The 22904-nt window shown below is 45.2% G+C and overlaps 1 protein-coding gene across 4 annotated transcripts in view; it reads left to right on the forward strand.

Annotated features, from left to right (window-relative positions):
* Positions 1-22904, forward strand: part of POLR3G (RNA polymerase III subunit G) — a 282487-nt gene that overhangs the window by 41033 nt on the left and 218550 nt on the right. For all 4 annotated transcript variants that reach the window (XM_085632459.1, XM_085632457.1, XM_085632458.1 and 1 more), the window contains exon 2: positions 3758-3910. In XM_085632459.1, coding sequence (XP_085488585.1) covers positions 3791-3910 — 120 coding nt within the window. In that variant the 5' untranslated portion in view covers positions 3758-3790. The remainder of the gene's footprint in view (positions 1-3757; positions 3911-22904) is intronic.

Genomic DNA, 22904 nt, shown 5'->3' on the forward strand with positions numbered 1-22904 from the left:
TTCCACCTCTATTTGCTACTAGTTACTGTGGTTTTTGGAAAGCATGATCGTTAACTTGCTGCTCAAATAGACATTTCCTTATGCTTTTGGTGGGGATGTGTAATGAGTTTGAACGGGTGCCTTTCTGCACTTGCAGCCTTGGGACTTGCTCATTTTTAAAAAGGGTCAGGAGGTAGATAGGCATCTGGATAATTGGGGCCAGGATCTTCCTTGGTGACCGGAATTTGGTCTCCAATCACCAGTGCCATTCTCATCTAGGCACTCCATTTATCCATTCAATGACCTCGCCCATCAGCCATCCAGGCGCTCAATCACTCATTTATTCATGCATTTAAGCACTGTCATCCGCCCATTTGGTGATTTTACCTATTCATACATATATAACTCTACAATCAATGAAGAATCATTTTCAGCTATAAAAACGGCTGACCTATTATTGCCTTTGCTACTCCCAAATAACTCCATATATTTAAAAATGTTTGTTTTCCATCTAAAATCCACTCAAAATGAAGACAAATACTTTCAGGGCTTTCAGTCAGTCGTCTTCAACAATTTGTCTGGCGCAGGGGCATTCACATTCTGCATCAGCCCATCATGGCATTCAGCACTTGGCAGTGGATCCGCCCACTTCAGCCATAGGCTCCCCTCACTGTGAGTGATATATTACATACCTGCATACGCACCTCATATTAAAAAGTAGTTCACTTTGGTGTCAGACAACTGAGGCCAGTACGTCCCTTTTTGATAATAAAAAACAGAATCTTTCTCCTTTCATTTATTTTTTATTTTTTAGGATCCGGCTGCCCTAACCCTGCTACTGAGCCCTCACTGCTGCTTACCATTATGAATGTTTTTTGCTATGCTTACTAAAACACATTCAGAAGGAAACGAGCACTGGCAAAGCCAATATCTCTGCAGCATATGCCAGACCTATTGGCTCTGTCAAAGCTTGTTTTTATTTTGAATCCAGCATGGGGTGTTCTAGTTGGTTCAAATGGGCTGGTTACAGAGTGGCAAAGCAGTCTATCACACATTGCACAGCCTGTATAGAAATCGCCTGTCTGATCGGCTTCTGAATCCAAGTGAGAGGGGCCAACACTGTTGGAAAGTAATCTGTGTAACATGTAGTTTCTAACACGCTTCTTGCCCTAACCAGACGCCAGCCTGGGGACTGTTATCATATGTAGCAACGATCTTGAAGCTAGTGTGTAGACCCATCTCAGAGCCCTGTATATATTTATATTTCAAGAATGTATGCAAAGGGAAGCCTGAGTTCCTAGCCAAAAGATACGGGTATGAATTTTTAACATTGACCCACCAACTATGTAAAAAAAACTCTCCTTAGGTTTACACTCCGAATCCACTAAAAGTAATGTCCTTACTAACCTACAAACATCTAAAGAAAATGGCAAAGCTCCTAAACCAGTGTTTTCCTTTCCTTTCCCAACCCTAGACCCTGGAATGTAGTTTACCTCCCCATGCCTGTCTGCCCCTCCAAACTTGTCCCAACTGCTGAATTTAGGGGAATAGAAATTAACTTATTTGCGTTTCTCTGTTATGTAAGTATGAATCATTGAAACTTGTAATATCTGCATAAAACCTGTACATTCTGGACTACTCACCAATTATCAGATTATGATAAAAAAAATACTCTACTGTAAGAAATGATTACAGCTAAGGTTTGAGGTCACATGCCCGAATCAGCAGATAGTTTGGAAAGAGCACCTTGTCTAGATTATCAGAGGCTGCATTACAGAGAGTACCCAAGGGGGGCAATGGGCGAGTGTACCCATTTTCAGTGCTCCCGAGGCACTGTTGCAGGTGCTTTTGTTGCCCCTTCTGTAATACAGCTAGCAGCAGCCCACGTACAGTGCGATCTTCAGCAGGAGTTCCCTCAAGTGCATGGGGGTGTGAACCCATACAAATGAGGCAAATACTTCACCTCTCGATCTGCACCACATTATGGATGCGGCAGCAGAGGCAAAGAGACCGTCGGGAGGGCCACAACATACTGGTTCAAATGTAATGCATACCCTTAGTGCTTCCCTCTGGATGGGGATTTGGGGGTGCCCATGGACCCTTCAGATATTCCCATGCAGGTGGTTACAGACACTTAGTATATTTGCTGTCAAGAGGATCTCTGTCCCACCTTTGAACGGTAGGTGGGTACTGCCTACTCAGTGAAAGACTAAGCGTCTGCTTCAGCTGTCACTCCCTCTTTCACTAATTCACTTCACCCACAGAAGGCGTGAATTTGCGACTGCCCCATAGCAGCACATCAGTGCGGTCATGGGCTCTTAAGGATACCGTTACACTGTTTATCTTTTATTTTTTATTTTTTGGGCAATAAATTATATGCTATGCATTGGGATTTCAAAATTCCTGTTTTTTTTATTTGTTCTACCTGTAGCCACAAAATCTCTAGCATCAAAGGGAGTGGACGGTATACAAGGCATGTGCCTCATTCCATAAGATCCATCTTGTCACTCAGTTCTCCGTGTGTGTGAGTGAAGGCTGTCTCCGACCTCTTGTCTCTATTGAGCCGCAGAGTTCCTCAGTAGCTTCAAATAACTGCATGTGTATATATCGTTCTTCGTCACATATATTTACTCCTTTTCAACATATTCGTCTCTTACATGTTGCTCTACATTAGTATAACTAAAAAGTGAACGCCATCTATCGGATTCTGTCCTGCGGTTGAGACATTCAAAGTGTCCTAACTCAAAATAAAGCTAGTTTTAAAGTTGCATCTAAAAAATGGGTGCACTCAACAGATTGGAAAGGTCCGTGTAATATCGTTTTTCAACCTGAAATTATTTGTTCAGTATGTATTGTAAGTTATTATTCAATGTTGTCCCATATGAGCTGAACTAAAAGAAAACAAAGAACAAGCATTTGCAATGCAATAGGTCTTGCATTTACGAGAATTTCAGCTATTGGCACTGTAACTATCAATAGCTTAAATTCTCGCAAATGCGAGACCTATTGAATTGCAACTGTTTCCAAGCGCCCCATGCGGCGCTTGCACTTAGTAAAGGTCATGGACCCTTTCTTTAGACAAGGTACGTCTAAAGAAAGGGGCGTGGCCTCTATTAAGTGCAAGCGCGACATGGGGCGCTTTGAAACAACCTACAAAACAAAATTTGTAAAGCAAAGGTGTCGCATTTGCAAGAGTTTAAGCTATTGTCATTTGCAATGCCAAGAGCTCAAAGTCTCTTAAATGTGAGACGTTTGGCATTCCAAAGAAGCAGCCGCCATTCCCGCGGCTGCTTGGAAAGTGAAAGTGCTCATGGCATGCGGAATGTTGCTGCAACGCATGTCGTGCCTGCAGTAAGACAAAACTCACGAAAGAAATACAGACTAAATAACTCAGACGGTGTAACAACAGAAGTAGAAGGGCCAGTCCTTGTGAGAGGCTACAAATGAAATCAGGGCGGTATTAAGGAGGGACTAACAAGCTGATTACTGAATCAGATGCCAGCATTTACAAAGGACAAAGACACAAGCCAATGAAATATCTGGGTGAGATCGGGCAGAGCTTCAAGTGCATACTCTAATACAACATGCCTCGCAGAGCAGCGCATGCGCTGACCAAGGTCGAGCTAAAAATATTTACAAAACTAGCTCACTCCTTTTTGTAGGACTGTGTGACACTAGCATTTGTGAAGGGCTTTAGTCTTTAAAAGCATCTAACCATGCTCCACCTTGAAGTTAAGTCCTTAACATTTTTTGCTCATATGTGTTTTTTCTCTTTTAGATTGTATGCAAGTTTATTACTGCACAACTCGTGATGGCGGGGAGGGGTCAAGGAAGAGGACGAGCAGCTTTTACCTTTGATATCCAGGCAATTGGCTTTTCCAAAGGAGAATCTTTACCTGAAGTGGCATACAAACCTTCCGCACTTTTTCCTGTAAGTGTTTACATTTTTCATGACTTTCATTGATTTTATTGGGTTAGAATGCAGTTCTTGTATATCACTAAATGGTAGAGCTTCAAAGCACAGCAGTTAGGCAACGCATTAGGCAGAAAATCATGAGCAGTGGTAATCATTGCAGTTTTTGCTTAGAAAAAAGGTTTAGAGAACCTGTACGTCTCGGAGAACAGATGCCACATGGTCATCGGAACAGCGAGCTTCCCTCGTCCACATAAAATGTCCCATTGCCTTGTAGCTGTCTCGACTAGCTTGGTGGTCCATCAGGTGGTCTTGAAGGGGCTGAAGAGGGACCAGTCAGTAGGTTGATGTTGCTGAACCGCAATGGCTCTTGGGGAGAGGGTGTGGCTTAGCGGCTAGAGCGGCTGACCTTGAAGCTGGGTAACCAGGTTCAAGTCTGACGGGAGGCTCAAACATCCTGTGATTCTGGGCAAATAACTTAATATCCCGATGCCTAGAAATAAATGTGTCTGTCTGTAATACAACTGGTTCTTATGTAAAGCACTCTCACACCTTCGGGTTATGTTATGTTATTGCAACTTATATAGCGCACTTATACCCATGAGTGTCTTGGCGCTTCTGGTTCTGCATACTATGCCAGGAAAGCTAGCTTCTAAAAAGCCACGTCTTGAGTTGTTTTCTAAACTCAAGAAGGGTGGGAATCATCCTAATATATTTTGGAAGGGAGTTCCACTGCTTGATGGTATTATAGCTGAAACTCCTTCCACCCCAGTTCACCTTTTTGATTCTAGCAGTGGGCATCAAATTGCCATTGGCCGATCGCAGGGGTCTATTTGGGGAATACCAGCTGAAAATATCCCAGAGAAATTTCAGACATTCTCTGTGCAGTGCCTTGTGGGCAATGCAGAGAGCCTTAAATTTAACACACTGACAGACTGGCAGCCAATGCAGATCCTGGATACCTGTCCTAATATACTGATATTTTGGGAGCATCCAGGACTAGTCTAGCGGCGGCATTTTGAACCGCCTGCAGGCTTCTAAGTAGGTTGGATTGGAGATTAATACATGTAGACCATTACAATAGTCTGGTTTCGATAAAACTAGGGAGGTCACAACCGTCTTTCTGGTGTTTTCAGGAATGAATGGGAGAATTTTTCTTCAGGTTTTAATGGTAAAATACGAATTAGACACAACCTTGGAGACCTGGGACTTTAAGTTTTTCGTCTATAATGACACCAAGATTCTTGGTTTTAACTACTGGTGTGGGATGGGTACCCAGGGTGTCTGGCCACCAAGTTGGAGACCAAGGTGGGAAGAGGTTTCCAAACAAAACCACCTCAGTTTTGCTTGAATTCAACTTCGAGCAATGCCTACTCATCCAACTGCTCATTGTGATCATACAGTCATGTAAGTTGAGGGTGTGATTAACATCCTTATCCACTGTCGAAATTACCAACTGGGTATCGTCGGCATAGGAAGTAGGAATCAAATTAAAACTTCTAATCAGTGGTGCAAGTTCGGAGACATGTATGTTAAAAAGCGTAGGGCTCAACAAGGAGCCCTGCGAAACCCCACAAGGCAGGACAAAAGGTGCTGACTTAAACATACTTAGGTGTGCCGTTTGGGCTCTGCGTGATAAAAGCGATGTTAAAAGGGAGAGGGCCTTTCCTCCTATCCCTATGGCTTTTAAGCGTTGGACCAGCAGAGCATGGTCCACAGTATCAAACGCTGCGGACAGGTCAAGCAGAATAAGAGCTGCCGACCCTCCCCTATCCAGTGCAGTGCGAATTTCTTCTGTAGTTTTTATCAGAGCCATCTCAGTGCGAATTGCCATGAAACCAAACCGACTATGGTCTAGGATTTGATTGTCTGCGATAAAGGTGGAGAGTTCAACATTTATTCATTTCTATATAATTTTCGCTGGATGAGGGAGTCTCGCGATAGGACGATAGTTAGCAGGGTCAATTGTGTTCGTTAGGTTTTTTAAGAAGCGGCAGGATACAGGCCTGTTTCCAAGTAGTAGGAAAAAGTCCTTGTGAGAGCATCTGATTAAACATCCTGGACAGATGCGGACTTATAAAGTGGCTGATGTTTTGTAGGATCCTAGGGGGACAGGGATCATCTGGAGATCCTGATTTGGCAACTGAAAGAAGCATAGTTATTCAAGTTGGAAATGTAGGGGTGAATTCTAAAAATTATGCTTCAGTGGTAGATTCCTGTTCTGTAAGATTAGTATTTAACTTAAAGTTGGCAAGCAGATCATAGATTTGATCCACCTTAGTTTTGAATGAATGAGCAAGCGCATTGCAAAACACTTGATTATGATTAGCAGAGTCGTCTTTTGTAACTGTAGTCAAATTCTTTATGGTCTGAAAAAGTTCTTTACTAAAATTACCAGCATTTTCTATTTGCAATGTGTAGTATTGGCTCGTCTCCGCAATCAACTTTTTCTTATAGTCTGCAAGCATGGATTTATACCGATCTTTTTCTGGTGCTTTTTAATTTTTGCGCCAGATCCTTTCTTGCCTCCTACAAGCCTATCTACTCTCAGGGCTTCAGAAAACCAAGGGGCTGATGGTGTCTTTCTATTTTTATTGATCAAGGTAGTAGGTGCTAGTTTTGCAAAATTGGACTCAAGCCAAGTGGTGCATTTGATAGCTGGGGACTCTGCTTCTATTTCAAGGTCTGGTTGGATTTGAGCTAGCTGGTTTACCAGTAATCTCAACTCAATTCAATGCCAAGGCCTACTGATGGTCTTGGTGCTCGATGTATTTGCAGTGTTAGTTCGGGGCAACTTATATCTAAATAATATAACATATTGATCAGACTAAGTTAAAGGAAGAGTGGATGGATTGGAAATGGCGGGATTGTTGGTAAAGAGACAGTCTAGAGTGTGTCCTGCTAGATGCATGGGGTCTTGTATAAGCTGCCTGAGTCCTAGTTCTGATGTCATTTCAAGGAGCTCCTGTGTGTCTCTGTCTACTGTTGCTTCTAGATGAAAGTTCATGTAACCTAAAATGGTGAAGAAGTTGGATTGAAGACCTAGTTCTATTAATGAGTGAAAGTTAGCCAGACAGTTATTTCTTGGGCCTGGTGGGTGGTAGATCAATAATCCTTTGAACGTCTCTTGTTCTAGAGGAGTAATTTAAAAAAGGAGAGCCTCACATTCTGACGAGGAGATTATTGAGCAATGTGAGATTAGTTTGCTACGATTAATTAATGCAAGCCCCTCCTCTTTCTAGTTGTCTAACATGTCTGAAAACTTTGTACCCGTGAGGAACCGCGATTTTAAAATCGGGGTCAGAGGTATCGCCACCCTAAGTTTCCGTCACGAACAATACGCCAAGTTTGTTGAGAATAAAATCGGCTATTTCTTATTTGTGTTTTATTAGCGATCTAGCATTGGTAAGGGCTAGCTGAAGATCACTGTGTATCAGGCAGGAATTCATGGGTTCTCTGACTTTTGCATCACGGGTCGAGTTCACGCTTTATAATAAAATTGATGTATATCTTGCTGCCCCTCCCTGCCCCCAAGTTGTAAGCATGCAGCACTACACCTTCGGTTTTAATGGCCTCATTTCCGAATATGTTGCATGTTATTGTGATGAGGTAAATCCATTAAAGTCTCACCAAAAATGTAATCACGGTCATGTGATGTTGGTGAAGGAATTAAAATCAGTGCCTAAATCTATCTGTGGCAGCGTATGTGCATTCAAGTGGCGGCTCCTCTGCTATGGCGGAGCAGCGTTGCTCCCCACTGGAAGTGTAAAATAATATTTAAAAATGATAACCCAGCATTTATTGTAGTTTTATTTTGTTTACAGGAGTCTTGGGGGCGGGACCAGGGGTATAACGGGCACCCACGGGGAGTGGTATGCACGGTCATCAATGCGCATGACTGGTTGGATGGCCGTCTCAGGCCAGTCAAACCATCATGCGCATTGATGCTCTCACCAACCCAGCCACATTGCTGGGTTGGAGACAGCAAAGCAGAGGCTCCCAGTATCCCTGGGAGCACAAATCGGCACGACATGAGAACAGCTTCAGGATTGGCTGCAGGGAAGTCTGGGAGTCTGTTTGCAACGGAGCCACGAGAGGAGCATAAGACTGCAATGCAGCGGGCTGCAAGCAAGTTTTTAAAATCTTTTTTCATTTTTCGTCGTCTTCCCCCACCCTTCCCCTCTCCTCTGACAACAGCCGCTACTGGTGCATTCCCTTCATTGAAAGCATGCAATATTACGTAAATCACAGACTACTTCTCGTTGCAGGACTTAAACTGCATTCCTGGAGCTTGTGTGGTATCAACAACATTGCAAACATATTGCTTTGCCTGCGATGTTGGCAAGAATTTCCGGCCAAACTGTTCCAGTAATATTCAGTGTCGATATTAGGGTTGAAGTCCCATGCAGTGTGATGGAAATTCCATTTAAAGAAACCTCGGTTGTTCCTACTGATTGATGTTTCACACATTTACTGAACTGCTAAGATGGAAAAAATAAATGTAGCTGGACCTTGCCAGCCTGATGTACCTTGCTTATACTGCTGGTCAAAATGTTCATATTCACAACACGTGCATTCGATGATTACAGTACAGCTAACTGCATTTTGTATGTCTGGCACTACCGAAGCCCTTTTGTAATGAATACAAATAGTGAAAAAAATGTACAGAACGAGTGTCTAACAACACTGTCTGCTGAGCGTTAACTGAGGGAGTTGAAGTTGTTTGCCCTTTAACCCCTTCAGCTCTGGACTGTCATTGGTAGTGAAATAGAAAAGGCCACAGGCTTCTCAGGAAGGCAGTGTGGGGGTACTGTAAGGAAAAGTACTTTAATCAAGTGTCTGGCACTTCATGGATCACTGGAAGGCTTGAAATAAAGAGACTTCTGTGTCCAACAATCTGCACAATGCCAGCGTATCCTTGGATCTAATACAGCGATTACATTCTCCCTTTATTTCATCTCCCACAGTTATATTTTCTCTTATAATCAATTTATAAGCCTTCCTTTCATCTTCTATATATTCTCTTTAACTTCCCTGCAGAGCAATTTGTAGAGTTTCTTAAACTCCTTATAAGTCTGTTGTTCCACGATATTGAGGGGGGGGGGGAGGGGGGGGAGAGGGCATATTCCAGTTTTTCTCAATTCCTGTAAAACAAAAAGGTTAAATAGCTAGTTTCTGAAATGGTGATTGGTGTAAATCCAGAATAACGAGATTTAGGGAATTCTGGTCAATAGTTTCTAAGATAGGAGTCATCACACTGTAAAATGTGGTGAGGCATCTGATTCTACTCTAGAATCCCACTTTTCCCCTTTATGATTGTTTGATAAAGTAAAATGGGTGTTATGATGGGCTAATTAAGAAGCTGCTGCAAATTATAATAATATTTTCCTGCTTCAGACTTGGAATCAAAAGTTCAGGATCACTTTCAGTTCTAGTTATTACTTCAAAATGTATTGCATTATGGCAGCTGCTAACATGTACCAGAATGTAATCAATAAGGCATGACCACCTGGCATTCTTAATTGCCGGTTGGGCTGGAGAGTCCGAGTTTTTGCGGCTATTGTAGTCACAAAGTATCTGACCTTCAACAAATAAGGCATGTTGCAAAGACATGTAATTTGTCTTTTATGAATTAGAGCTGTTAATTTAGGAATGCTGCAGTTGTTGTACAACCAGCAAAGAGATTGGGCTATCATCGGACAGGCCAGGGACCAGTCCAAAAGTATGGGAGTAATGATGATACCTTGGAATAAGTTGGGCCATGTATGAAACTCTATTGACAGTCACCACTCCCACAGTCAACAGTGATCATTTTATATTGAGTAGTAATCAGCAGATACCTTGCCCCAGAGGATGAGTCTTTCTGAACGACATCGTTTTGCAGGTCAAAGACCTTCAATACTGTAGTCAATATAACGATCTAAGCAAGCTCGAATAGTGACCCAACATGAGACCTAATTGGGGTCTCCAGTTTTATGACAAAACCCCGCTGTGTTCAATGACAGTATCCTAAGAAGTTGAACTGAGGGGGCCTTGATGTCATGTAAAGAAGTAAGCAGAGATGGGCTAATTCCTCAGAGGTTTCTAAAGAAGCTTGAATTTAATTGACATCTTCAAGCTTGAGTTGTAGGTTCTCAGTTTGAAATAGTAGTCTTAGTTTGTATTGGTGTATTACCACATGGCAATAACTGTAATTTTCTGGGGTTAACTCAATATGTGGCCAACATTTAAGATGGAGCTTTAAGCCATTTGCAGGATTAGTCCCTAAATCAAGTGTCAATAGATTACTTTTCACTCCTGAATCACTAATGTTTGTCTCTATAAACCAATAGAGTTGTGAATCCCTTGAAACTCGCTTGGTATTTAGAATATCCGGTCTGATCATTAAAGAAGTAGTGTCTCACACCGCATAGCTGGTTTATTCATTCGTAACATCCGGTTCCCAAGTGCACCACTAGGTAGTTTAGGGACTCCCTAGCATATAAATATGGTTTTCTAACACCCCCCATCCTGTCTGTTCATACCTATCAACATCCCACAAATTTGTTAATCAGCCAACATTTTGCCCCGACTATTAGTACCCTTGCACTTGAGGGTGAATGATAAATAATAATTTAATCTCCTCCTATTCTAACAGAGCAGTTTCTCATAATTCCCGATAGGCATTAATTGACTTATGTAGGGTTTTGAGCAGGCACTTATTTTTCAACTGGCGTCTTTGAGTGCACGTAGTCAAGAAATCACCCTATTATCTTGAAACATTTCAGTTGTAGTTGTTTGGTTCATACTTCTAGATGGAAGGGGCGTGGATTAAGAACCGTCGACGGCAGACGCGTGAGCCGAGAGCTCTGCGCTAGCCTAGGAAATTATCCTATCGTGGCGACGGCTGGGGCCCGAGGGCGCATTGCTGGAGGCCCAACCCGCCAGTGGTGCCCCGGGGCATAATCTCGCTTCTTCGAGGTCTTGGGGTGAAGGGAGAGTGGAGCGGTGAAAGTGCGTGGACTGCTGAGGCCGGGACAAGATGGCGGCCTGAGTCCCCGTCGGAGAAGAGGCGGAGGAGAAGAGCTCAGACCAGACCACTGTGGAAGAGGTGACCTGTTGGTGGTGGACTCCAGAGCTCAGAGTGGCATCGGCGGCCCGTGGCTTCGTGGGGGGCTGTACGAGATCCGGAGAGTGGTGCGGAGCCACCCTGGCCGGGAACTTCTCGAGACTCACTGCGGCCACATCCGGAGGCCAGGAGAAAGTGGGTCAGACCAGGCCGGAAGGCACTGGGCTGCGGATTGTGTCCACCGGCTGGAGGAGATCAGCGGAGGAGCCTGGGAGGATACCGGTGAAGCAGGAGGCGCTGCGGCGGCTTACTCCCCGGTGAGTCACTCCGAATCGAGGAGGGAGGTGGTGGCACCAAGTGAGGCCGATTGAACAGCGCCGTGGACCAGAGGCGGCTGGTGACCTGCTTGGGTGTCCTGTGTGACGGAGAAGGCAGCAGACTGGTCTAGAGCCTAGAGAGGCTCATAGGGAGGATCCGGCCTGAACGAGGTCACTGGCTAGGTGTGTGAAGCACGATCCACCCCTCGATCCACCCCGCGGGGAACAGCAGAGCGCACTTGTCCTGACTGGAGCCCCGTAACACAACCTGAACCAGCACCCAGAAGCCGGGCAAATGCGGAGCTGACCATGCCAGTGGGCCACGGTATTGCGGGTCGTGTCACCTGGCCCGGGATGGGGGTGGGGGGGGGGAGCATCAGAACTCTGGGGCGATGCAGACTGACCAGGAGGCACTATATATGGCCTGTGAACCTGGCAGATCACCCTGAACCGAGGCAGAAGACGCAGATAGGAGGCTGACTGAGTGGCAGTGTGGAGCAGAGGCAACCGGAGAGGACAGAAGAGGTCACGGACCAGTCTGGGGTCCAGGAAGGCCGGTAGAGTGGATTCGGGACTGAGTGGGTCCCTGGCTAGAACTATAAAGCACAGCCCAGGCACGGAGGAGCCGGGAAGAACTGCAAAACTACATGGCCCCCACTTGAGTTTGCTATGGAGAGGAGCCATTGACCGGGTGACAGGGTCTGAGCTAAGGTGCTGCATGTGCAAAACTTGTGGGAAGGGCACAAGTAGAGAGACCTAGTGGATTCCTATACTGTTGCGGTGAGGGGTCGTTTAAAAGGCGAAGGTTGTGGGGACAAGCAAGCCACAGAGTGAGGCGCTGCAACCTATCGCTGGAGTGGTGTGGGGCTGAGATTCTGGCAGCTGCTCCCTGACCACCTAGAGAGGGGCGAACCAGATCCTCAGTTGGATATCACAATCCCCTGGTGATGGGAAAGTTCAGAGGAAAACAGGTGGGGCCTCCCCCTGAACATGAGGACACTACGCCTGACCAGGTGCAAAAGGAGCCAGGGGGTGAACTTTCAGAAATCCGTGTCCAGCAGCAGCTGGCTAAAATACTAGAAGCTATTGCTGACACTAAGGCGAAACTGCACCAAGATATCCGTACTCTGGCAGTGGGCTTGGGCCTGCTGAGGATGGAACATGCTAAATAAGCAGACAGGGTGAAACAGACCGAATCCTCCTTAGTGGTTATTTCCCCGACGCAACAAGCTCTGACCAGCCAGGTGGGGGAATTATCCAGCAGAGTTAGCATATTGGAAAGGAGAGCCCAGGATGCGGAGGGGTGGAACCGGAGGAATAATGTGAGTGTCCGGGGTTTACCAGAAGGAGTGGAGGAAAACGACATGATCCAGTATTTGGAGGGTTGGTTCTGTGAAGTGGTGGTGCCAGAGGGCCTGTCCCAGTTCTACACATTGGAAAGAGCACACCACATGCCCTCCAGGCCACCGGCCTTGTGGTGGCTAGACTGCTCCACTTTAAAGACCGAGAAGCGTTATTACAGAAAGCGCGCTCAGAAGGGCCGTATGTGGTTGAAAACAGTAAGGTGTCGCTGTTTCCTGACTACACCCTGGAGGTTCAGAGGCTCCGCACCTCCTTTCTTGAGGTTAAAGGGGCCCTGCGGGAAGAAGGGATCCAATGTTCATTGATGTTCCCTTCTTGATTTCGGATAATGTTGGACGGGAAGACTCACTTTTTGCGATGATCCCAAGGCAGCATGGGAATGGATTGAGGCCTACAAAATGGAGGGACTACCTGTGATACAGAAAAAGGAGGCCCAGCCTGGAGAACAAGAGTCTGGGAAGAGATTGCGGAGACGACAGAGGCGGGGGCTCTCGAAGAAACTGAGTCCATCACAGACTGAAAAGGAGGCACTGCAGGCAGTGGCAGTCATGATGCAGGGCCAGCGATTGTCATTGGAGAGGGGCTCAGAATCAAAGAGAGGGAGTGACGGGTCTGATTAGGACATGTCCTGTAGTGGCAGTGTTCAGCTGCCAGATGTGACTCCGCACACAGCCGATGAGATGTTATGATCTGTGGGCTGGTAATTCCATTTCCTTTTACTCTCCACCTTTCTTCTCTTGAGCTGCGCTCCCCCTCCCTGTTCCCCCTCACCTGGCCCTCTATCCTTAAGCTTGGATCTCCGAGGAGGGTGGCTGGGTGCGTCCCTGTGTGTAGATCGGAGCAGCCAGCCAGGGCTGGCGCACCATGGGTGAATATTTGTGCCTCTGTTGGGCACCTCTTGTGGTTGTCGTGCTCCCCCTTAGGTCCGTGTGCTAGCGGCTTTGGGCCTTAACTAGTTGATGCAGTTTTGTTTGCGGTTTGGGCAGATGGCCGTTGCAAGACCGCTCTGGGGTCGGGGAGTTGTCCAATTGGGGATGTTTGTTATTAATTATTGTTTTGTGCATGCAGACGGGGGCGGAGGAGTAAAGACTGGAGTATTAGCAGTCAGGGGTGTGGTGGGGGTGTTTGGGGACGGCATGGATATCATCCCAATCAATGCATAAAACATTCAAGTTCACTACATGGAACATAAGGGGGATGGGGTCCATGGCCAAAAGATACAAGATATAGGCATATTTAAAGAGGAGAGACGTGCATGTAGCCCTCTTGGAAGAGACCCATCTGACTAGTGGCGACGTGCTACTACCTACTTTGCCTTTGCTAGGGGGGGGTATTAATATGGGTGAGGCCAGGGGTTCCCTTTGAGCACACCCACACTAAGGTGGACAGTGAGGGTAGGTATGTTTTGGTGGCTGGGAGATTGGCTGGAAGAGAGGTGCTGTTTGGGAGTGTGTATGCACCTAATGTAGATCAGTTGACATTCCTCACCACCCTCTTGGCTCAGCTGGTTGATTATATGGGGGACATGCTGTCATTGGGGGTGATTTTAACTGTGTGGCGGATACTACAGCAGATAGATCGCACCATCCCCTTCCGGGATCACAGACACACTGGGTGGCAGCGGGGTTCCGAAACTGGATAAGTCATTGGGGTCTAGAAGATATCTGGAGGGTGCTGCATGCGATTGATAGGGAACACGCTTATTTCTCCCCAATACACCAAGTACACACCAGGTTGGACACCTTTCTGTGCACGCCGGACTTTAGTGCATCCATTACGTAAACGGAGAATCTGGGTGGGACCCTTTCAGATCACAGCCCTCTGCTGTTGACTCCACAGCCTCTTGAGAGACAGCCCCTGATTCCGCTGTGGAGATTGAGCCCACTTGCGTTAGAAGATGTGCCTTTCAGGGATACCCTGAGGGCTCTTATCGAGACGTATTTCCCAATTAATGCCGAGTCTGCGTCCTCTGTGTTATTGGAATGAGAGGCATTTAAGGTGGTGGTGAGGAGCCACTCGATTGGTGCACAGCGGGATATTAGGCAAGAATTATTGGATATGGAGTCTCGGATTCGGCATCTGGGCATTGTTCAGGGGCAGGAGGCCAACTCTGCTGAGCCTTTACAGGAAGCCCACGCTAGTTATAGCTGTGCTTTAGAGAGGCTGAGGTGCCACAGTTATAGGGAATACCTAGACAGAGTGCAGAAAGAGGAGGGGAGGGCCGGCTGTCTATTGGCGTGGTTGATTAAGCCTGAAAGTAGAGGGACATCAATTACGCAGGTCCAGACGGACTCAGGGGAGTTGGTTCATGACCCTGACGCCATCAATACCCTGTTCTGTACCTTTTACGAGAAGTTCTACACTAGCCCCGGGCCGGTCCCTCGTTCTGATATCCGGGATTTCCTGGAAGGGTTGCCATTACGGGCACTGGACGAACCGGTGCAGGATGACTTGGGAGGCCCAGTGACCCTACGTGAGGTAAGTGCTTGTATTGCAGACATGGCAAAGGGGAAGACACCGTGTCCCGATGGACTCCCGGCAGAGTTTTATGTAACTTATATGGACCTATTGGCGCCAAGATTGGTGAACCTGTATACCGAGTCCCTGCACCGTGGGGGCCTCTGAGTCGATCCAGAGTGAGTTGGTGATACCCCTTCCTAAGACTAAAGAGGTCAACGTCCCAGTAACAGAGTAACGACCACTCTCAACCTTGATTTTAAAATCCTTAGTAAAATATTGGCGCTTAGATTGCTTCCGCATATGCACTCCATCATCCATGCAGACCAAAACTGATTCATCCCCTCCCGTAATACTTCTATAATCTGTGCAGGTTGTACTATGTTCTGTTTCACAAGGAGACTAGATCCATGCCCTCGGAGGCTGCCCTGTCAGTCAATCTAGAGAAGGCCTTTGACACGGTAGGATGGGAGTACCTTTTTGAGACTATGCTTTGGTTGGGCCTTGGGGAGGGTTGGGTGAAGTGCGTCCAACTGTTGTATGAATCGCCGACTGCGGGGGTCAAAACTGGGAAATCTGTATCTTTCCAATACCGGATACAACGGGGAACTCGGTAGGGGTGCCCCCTTTCGCCCCTATTATTTGCCCTGTCAACTGAACCACTTGCAGAGCTGATCCGGCAGGGTGGAGGAGGGATAGGGCTTAGATTAGACGGGCGGATGCATATGATTTCATTGTATGCTGATGTTCTGTTGGGATACCTGGGAGGGGAGTTACCTGGCACCTCAGCTGTGCTTGCACTCCTGGAGTGGTTTAAGGCACTGTTGGGCTTACGGGTTAACAAGAAAAAGACCTACCTGTTCCCTCTGTTGGGACCGAAACCCCGGCCGGAGATATTGCCAACCAACATTAACTGGGCTCCCCACTCATTTAAATATCTTGGAATACACGTGTGTCATTTTCTGGAGGACCTAAGGGACGGGAACCTGGACAGGGCGCTACGGTCGCTCCGGACTTGTGTACATTTCTGGTGCTCACTGCAATTGCCGATCATGGTGCGAATCTCCCTACTTAAGATGATTATGTTGCAGAGACTGTTGTATTTTTTTTGTCAATTTACCAACCCTGATGCTTCGGGGATGGTTCCGACCTTTGAATGCCTTGGTGAGGGACTTGATATGGGGGTGATGACAGACGAAGGGTCTCACTGCGGACGTTACAACGCCCGATGGAGGAAGGAGGCCTGGGTGTGCCAGATTTTGAGTTGTACATGTTGGCTGCCCTGGCGCAGTGGGTAGAGGGAGTGAATGAGGCGGGAACATGGCTAATGGAACCAAATGGTAAAACGGATACATTGTTGGCCAAATTATTGAGACTGGCAGTCACTGTCCAATACAAGTCGGTGTTGCAACTTACAGCCATACACACTTGGAAACGCTGTGTGCGTACGCTGGGTGGGATCCCGTTGTACTCCCTCACGCTGCCGTTGATTGGGCTCCCCCATGTTGATCCGGTGACCGTGTTTACGGCTGAGCAGCTGGGGTCATGGACAGAGGTGGGCTTAGATACGGTGGGTGATTGCGACCAAGATGGCTCAATAGTCCGGTTTGCAGATTTGATGGATAGCTATGGCCTTCCTTCTGGCTGGTTCCTGCAGTACAAAGCTTTGGTTCGTACCTTTGGATGGCTGTGGGGTGGAAGTAGTGATGTACCGGCGACCCACCGGCTGCTGCATGCGCTGATCACTTTGGGCACTGCGGGACACCAAGTTAAGTGGCACCATGAAGTTTTGGCTGCCGCGGCTATTACTCCTATGGGGGCTCTCCAGGGTAAATGGGAAAGGACGATAGACGGGGAACTCACGGATGGAGAATGGGGTAAGGTAATATGGTCCCATAAGAAAATATCTAGAAACACCAGAATTATGTATACGCAGTTCAACTACATCCAAATGGTTTATATGGCACCTCATAGACTCAATGTTACTTATGGTGGCGAAATGAGAAAGTGCCCGAGGTGTACCTATTTGGATGCTGGGGTTATACACATGCCTTGGAGTTGTGGCGTCGTGCAGGTGTATTGGGAGGGAATCCTGGGGAAGAAAAGGATGTACTGGGTAGGGACCTGGCGCTGACTATAGAAATCTGTTTGTTACTCACGTCCTCCCAAACGAAAGGTGGAGAATCGATTTATAGACCTGACCTTAGGCCTAGCTAAGAGACTGATAGCACTGGTGTGGAAATCCCCTTCTGGGCCACAAGTGGCCACTTGGAACAGAGAGGTTATTAGTTGGGCAGGAGCGGAGGGCAGAGCCTTGAGTTGGGAGGGAGAGTGGGGCATCCGGAGACGACCGATGGCAGACTTGTGGAAAGAAGTGCTGGCGAGCTGGGAAAACCCAGCGCGGGAACAAGGTGTTGGGGAGGAGACTGGGAGTGATGGTGAGTGTTTTGCACATTCCACACAGAAGGTCTTGGCTCCGCAGGGTGGGGGCATGCACGGATTATCAACAATAGGAAGGCGAACAAGTTGCCCTAGTAGTAGGAAAGATAAGCGGTAGGTGAGAGAATGAGGTCTGTGGATGAGGAGACAGCCACCCCTCACCCTGCAGACTGTACAGAATATATCATGTAATTGATAAGACTAATAAGTGCATCCTTAGAATCAGATGCTTCTCTGTCCCCTATGCATGCAGAATTTGCTTGGTTTTCCTTTTCCTTTTTTCCTTTTATTGGTTTAAATGTTTGTGTTTATTGGATCAAGACTAACATTGATGAGGACATTACCTGAATCCAGGCCTGTGGCCAGAACCGCCCACTGAGAGAGGGCAGGGAATAAGCGGTAGACAAGGGTTCTGGAAATCCCAAGCAAACCTAGGTGTTGGGCTAGTGGGCATGTAAAGATTGGTGGTCAGTAAGCTTATGCACGAAATATGTGACACTATGCACAACCCCAGGATTGAAATGTATGTAACCCTGTCTAAGAGATAAATAAGAATTATACTGAATCTTTTTGCAAATACTGCTCATGTAATTGTGATAAACTCATAAAATGTCAACAAAATTATGTTTAAAAAAAAAAGACTTCTAAGAGGATAACCTAGTTTTGTGGTAGCAGTTAGCACCTTCTTAGGTTTCTCCTGCCCGGCGCTTGCGAAACCTCTTGTATTTAATATATCTTAAAGGGGGCTGTTATCAGTTCCAGTTGCTGAATTACTGTGTTCATTGTCTCTTGTGTGATTCTTTTTTTTTTTCCTTTCTTTTGTTTGTTTATTTCCCCCGGCTGCACACATTGGAGATACTTTTAAACTGTTCTCATTGTTTAAGCCCCATTCACTGTTAAGATAAGATCTCGTCCCATGGGAAAGGCATACAGCTTCTAACAGTATGCTGGAATGCTTGCTTTATTACTTGGTTGTGTAAAGTCGAGGCTTTAGCCTTAGAATGTTTGTGGCAGTTCCTATTCATGCCTCAGTACCTTTCTTTGTCCTTCATACGGATTATCAGATTGATTTTTTTTAACTTAATCTATTGGGTCATTATGATCAGATTCTAAATGTTGTAATAAATATTGCACATAAAAAATAAAGTTAATGTACAAGAGCTATGCTATATTTTACTACTAAACAGGCATCCACAAGTGCAGTTACGTTGCAGACAAAAGGGTCATGATTTGAATACTGCAGCAGGTGCAGTAGCAACCGGCCTAAAAGTTGTCAGAGCTCCTCTAAACACACATTACTATACATGACTACTAAACAGGCAGCCACAAGTGCAGTTACTTTGCAGTTAAAAGGGACTGGATTCGAATGGTGCAGCAGATGCAGTGGCACCAGGGCCAACAGCTCTAAGGAACTCACTAAACCTAGATTATTGTTCAAATTTAAAACTAGACAGGCAGCCACTCGTGTGGTTACCTTGCAGACAATAGGGTCATGATTTGAATGGTGCAGCAGGTGCAGTGTCCAAAAGCTCTAGGGCCATCGCTGAAGCCAGAAATTTAAAAATAAACAGGCAGTCCAAAGTGCTGTTACCTTGCAGTTAAAAGGGACTTGATTTAAATGGTGCTGCAGGTGTAATGACACAGGGGACAAAAACTCTAGAGAATTCACTAAACACATAATTTTACTATATTTTACTACTAAGCGGGCAGTGACAAGTGCAATTACTTTGCAGACAACAGGGTCATGAGCCGAATGGTGTTGCCACATGACACTTTGCTCCTCTCCATTGCTTCCGAAGTAAGAATTCCGTCCAAATTAAGCATGTTCCACCCTAGATGCTTTTTTATGACAGATAAGTCCACTTTCGTTTGTTTTATCAATGCTAAACCAGATTGATTTACTAAATCATTTTCAGCTAGATGAATTAATAACCTATCAGGACATCCTCTAATCAAGCAGAATTCTCTTAAACTAGGCCACAGACTCGCCCTGTTTTTTCCTTCCATACCACTTCATGCCTGGAACTTGGGAGTCCAAGTGAGTGGCCATAAATTGGCTCTTCTGCATACAATGCTGCCCATCTTGCCGCCCCAATCTGCAACAAATGTGTTATCCTTATCATATTGCCTAGCATCTTTACCTAAACTAATCAATGTTTTCCATAGTAAACTCGTCACTTTGTTACCATCTGATTGGTGAAAACATTTCACTGTTTTGAGCCCCTAATTTTTTTGGGAAACTTTTTCCATTCTTCCACTGGGCAGGAACACTTAACACCATTCTCATTTAAGCAAACCCACTTATGTCTTCCCAATTTATCTGCTTTAGATGCTCTTAACCAAATGCATATTCTGTCTTGCTCCAAGAATCTCTCCTCTTTACATACCTACCTGCCTTCATAAACCTAGTAACTCTGATGCTTTAAAAGCCCCAAAAAATAACCACAACATGCATAGCCTAAATAATAAAGTTTTAAACTCATTATAACAACAAAGAGGTAACTGTAATAACTGCTACAAAAGATCAAAAGTCTCTGGTTTCCTTAACAGTTTTTTTTTCAGTTGTTCCTTACTCAACCCCTTCAACACACCTTGAACTGGATCACATCCCCACCATAGCTGTCCAAAAAAGGAAATACCTGCTTATTTTCCTGAAATTGTGGTGTGTGACAAGCCTTTCTATATCAAATGCAGCATAAAACCTAGGATAATTTGCGCCCTTTCTGACACTATATTTTCCTTTCCAAGACTTACTGTTTCCATAGCTTAAGAATTCTCTCCATGCTTGCTAGTAACTTATTCTTGTGGATGGGGCTAAAGTCTTTTCTACAAGCTCGACTATCCTCAATTCCTCAATCCCTCCAGGCCCAAACGTTCTGCAGGATCTGTGTCTTGCAACTCTCTGCACCCGGTGCCAGGCTGTGAAACGTCTGCCAATGAAATCGGGACAGAGCATCTGCTATATTATTTTTTGTGCCTGGAACATGCCTAGCTTTGAACACAATGTTCAGTTGTAAACATTTTAGCATAAAGGCTTATAATAAACGCTATACTTTCAAGTCTCTTGCCGTTTACTTGTTAGCTAGCTTAACTACAGCCAAATTGTCCACATTAAACATAACTGACCTATTACGAAACTCTTCACCCCACACGTACAAAGCCAAACCAAGGGGAATAACCCTAAAAAGGCTATACTACGATCAATGCTGTGGCCAGTGTTCGGCACACCAACTACCTTCCCAGAATATACCAAAGCCTTTGGAACCTGAGGCATCCGAGTAGATCTGAATCTGCCATAACATGTTTTCATCCATGAAATGCAATGAAACGCCCTTGAAATCCTCAAGAAACTTTAGCCGAATAGCCAAAGCCTAAGCGTCTGCAAAAGGTTCTTCCAGCTCCGACTACTCTGAATGCAAAATTAAAGTAGCCTAATCATTTCTACATCCTCCTGTGCTCCAGTTTTTTCTCATCAATTACCGAAAGCAAAAATGACCTAATCTCTTGAACTTTTGCCACTGGAAGCCTAGCTACTATTTCTGTACTATCTTTTTCAATGCCTTGAAATGTGAGTCTTGTACTTGGCCCCTCTGTTTTTTCTGGAGCCAATGGTGCACCAACTTCTTTTGACATGTATTCAAAATTCTGTAAAGCTTCCATGCACTGCCTGTATTTTCTCCGATGAACATAAAGTCATCTAAAAAATGACATACCAGTTTGTGACCACTCTTTTCCATGAAAAACCATTGCAAGAAAGTGCTAAATGTCTCAAAGCACATGAGACTGAACATTCCATTGAAAGGGCTTTGTCTATATAAAAGGCACTGCCAAACTTCTTGCCAAGCAGTTCAAAATCAGAAGAAGTATCGGTAACAGCCGAAATGCTGATTTACATCACTCTTAGTAACTTCTGCTTTTCTTACCAGTTTCAAAGCATCATCCACTGATGCGTAAGACATACTAGAGTCTGCTTGAGCAATAAAATAATTTACAGAATGTCCCTCTGGCCATGATAAATGGTGTATCAGTCTGTATTCACCTGGTGCTTCTATTGGCACTACACCTTAGGGGAAATCTATCACATTTTTCAATGGGCACTGTAAAAAAAGGACCTGCAATCCTGCCAGCCTTTAAACCTGAATTTAGTTTTTGTTGTACTATATCTGGCAACTGCTTTGCAGATTTTAGATTATCTGCCCATCTTCTTTGCCTAGGCCCTTGATAGCCAACTCCAAAGCCAATTTTGAAAACCCAGAATAATTTGAATGATTCCTCACTATCTGGATAATCTGCTAGCCAGGCTGATAATACCTCAAATGTAATTGGGGTATGAGCCTTTTTGTGTATAATGAAATTGCTAACCTCTTCTCTACTGCATTCTTCCTTTTTTTACAAATTTTGATTCTGCAAAACATTGCGTGAGAGGATGCTTTCCCCTACAGTGTGAACATTTGTTTGTAACTGCAAAACTGCCTGTTACAGAATCCTTTATTAAAATCCCAACATGACTGCATATTATGAGTGTCCCTCTCCATACCACCCAGACCCAGCTTGGGCAGGACGATACTGGAAAGACCAATAAATTACTGTTAATCCACTTGCTGTATGGGTTGTGGCTAGAGGCTGGGTGGATGAAATCCATTGTAGCCATAATTCCGAGTCCACGTCCCCCATGGTTTAGTGTTGTTTAAACTGACCGTGGCCCTGAACTCTTCATCGTTGCTCAACCAGGCATATCCTCCAAAATGCATTTGCGCTTCGTGTATAATGTCTGTATGCTTAAAATTTGCTACTGCTCTATCCTGATGTCTCTCACAATAAATCCTTGCATCAATTAAAAATGCAGATGTCCAGTTTTCTATTGTTTTGTGTACTTTTGGCCTCCTAGATAACTCCCACTCCTCCTCCTTGGAGTCTTCTTTTGCTTGTATGTCCCTGTGTAACAACTTGAACAAGTCTACAAATTCATGCTTCCTAATTCTATTCTGTTTTGAGAATGAGAGATTCCAACAGCATTGCATTACCCATATATGGTAACCTTTAATCTAGATTCTTATTTTCTTCACCATCTTTTTTTAAAATCCTGCTTATTATTGTTTTCCCCTTTTTTCGCTTTGTATTTGTTTATCATACATTACTTTTTTGGTATCTCTCACCTTTATTGGTCTTTGATGATCCTTAATAATATTCGCTTCCCCTTCTTGAGCATGTGTACCACAATCCTTAACCATCTTGCCCTCCCCTACTCCAATTGATCTTTTGTCATTTGTAGAAACATTGCCCTTATTCCCCCACACTGACCACCATGAAGTCCTACCTTTTGGTAGTTGTGATGACCGCCTACGATTGCTTTGGCTTCGCATGTCTGTAGAATCCATTTTCTGTAATC

The sequence above is a fragment of the Triturus cristatus genome, chromosome 2_1, assembly GCF_964204655.1.
Source record: "Triturus cristatus chromosome 2_1, aTriCri1.1, whole genome shotgun sequence".
Lineage (NCBI taxonomy): Eukaryota > Metazoa > Chordata > Amphibia > Caudata > Salamandridae > Triturus > Triturus cristatus.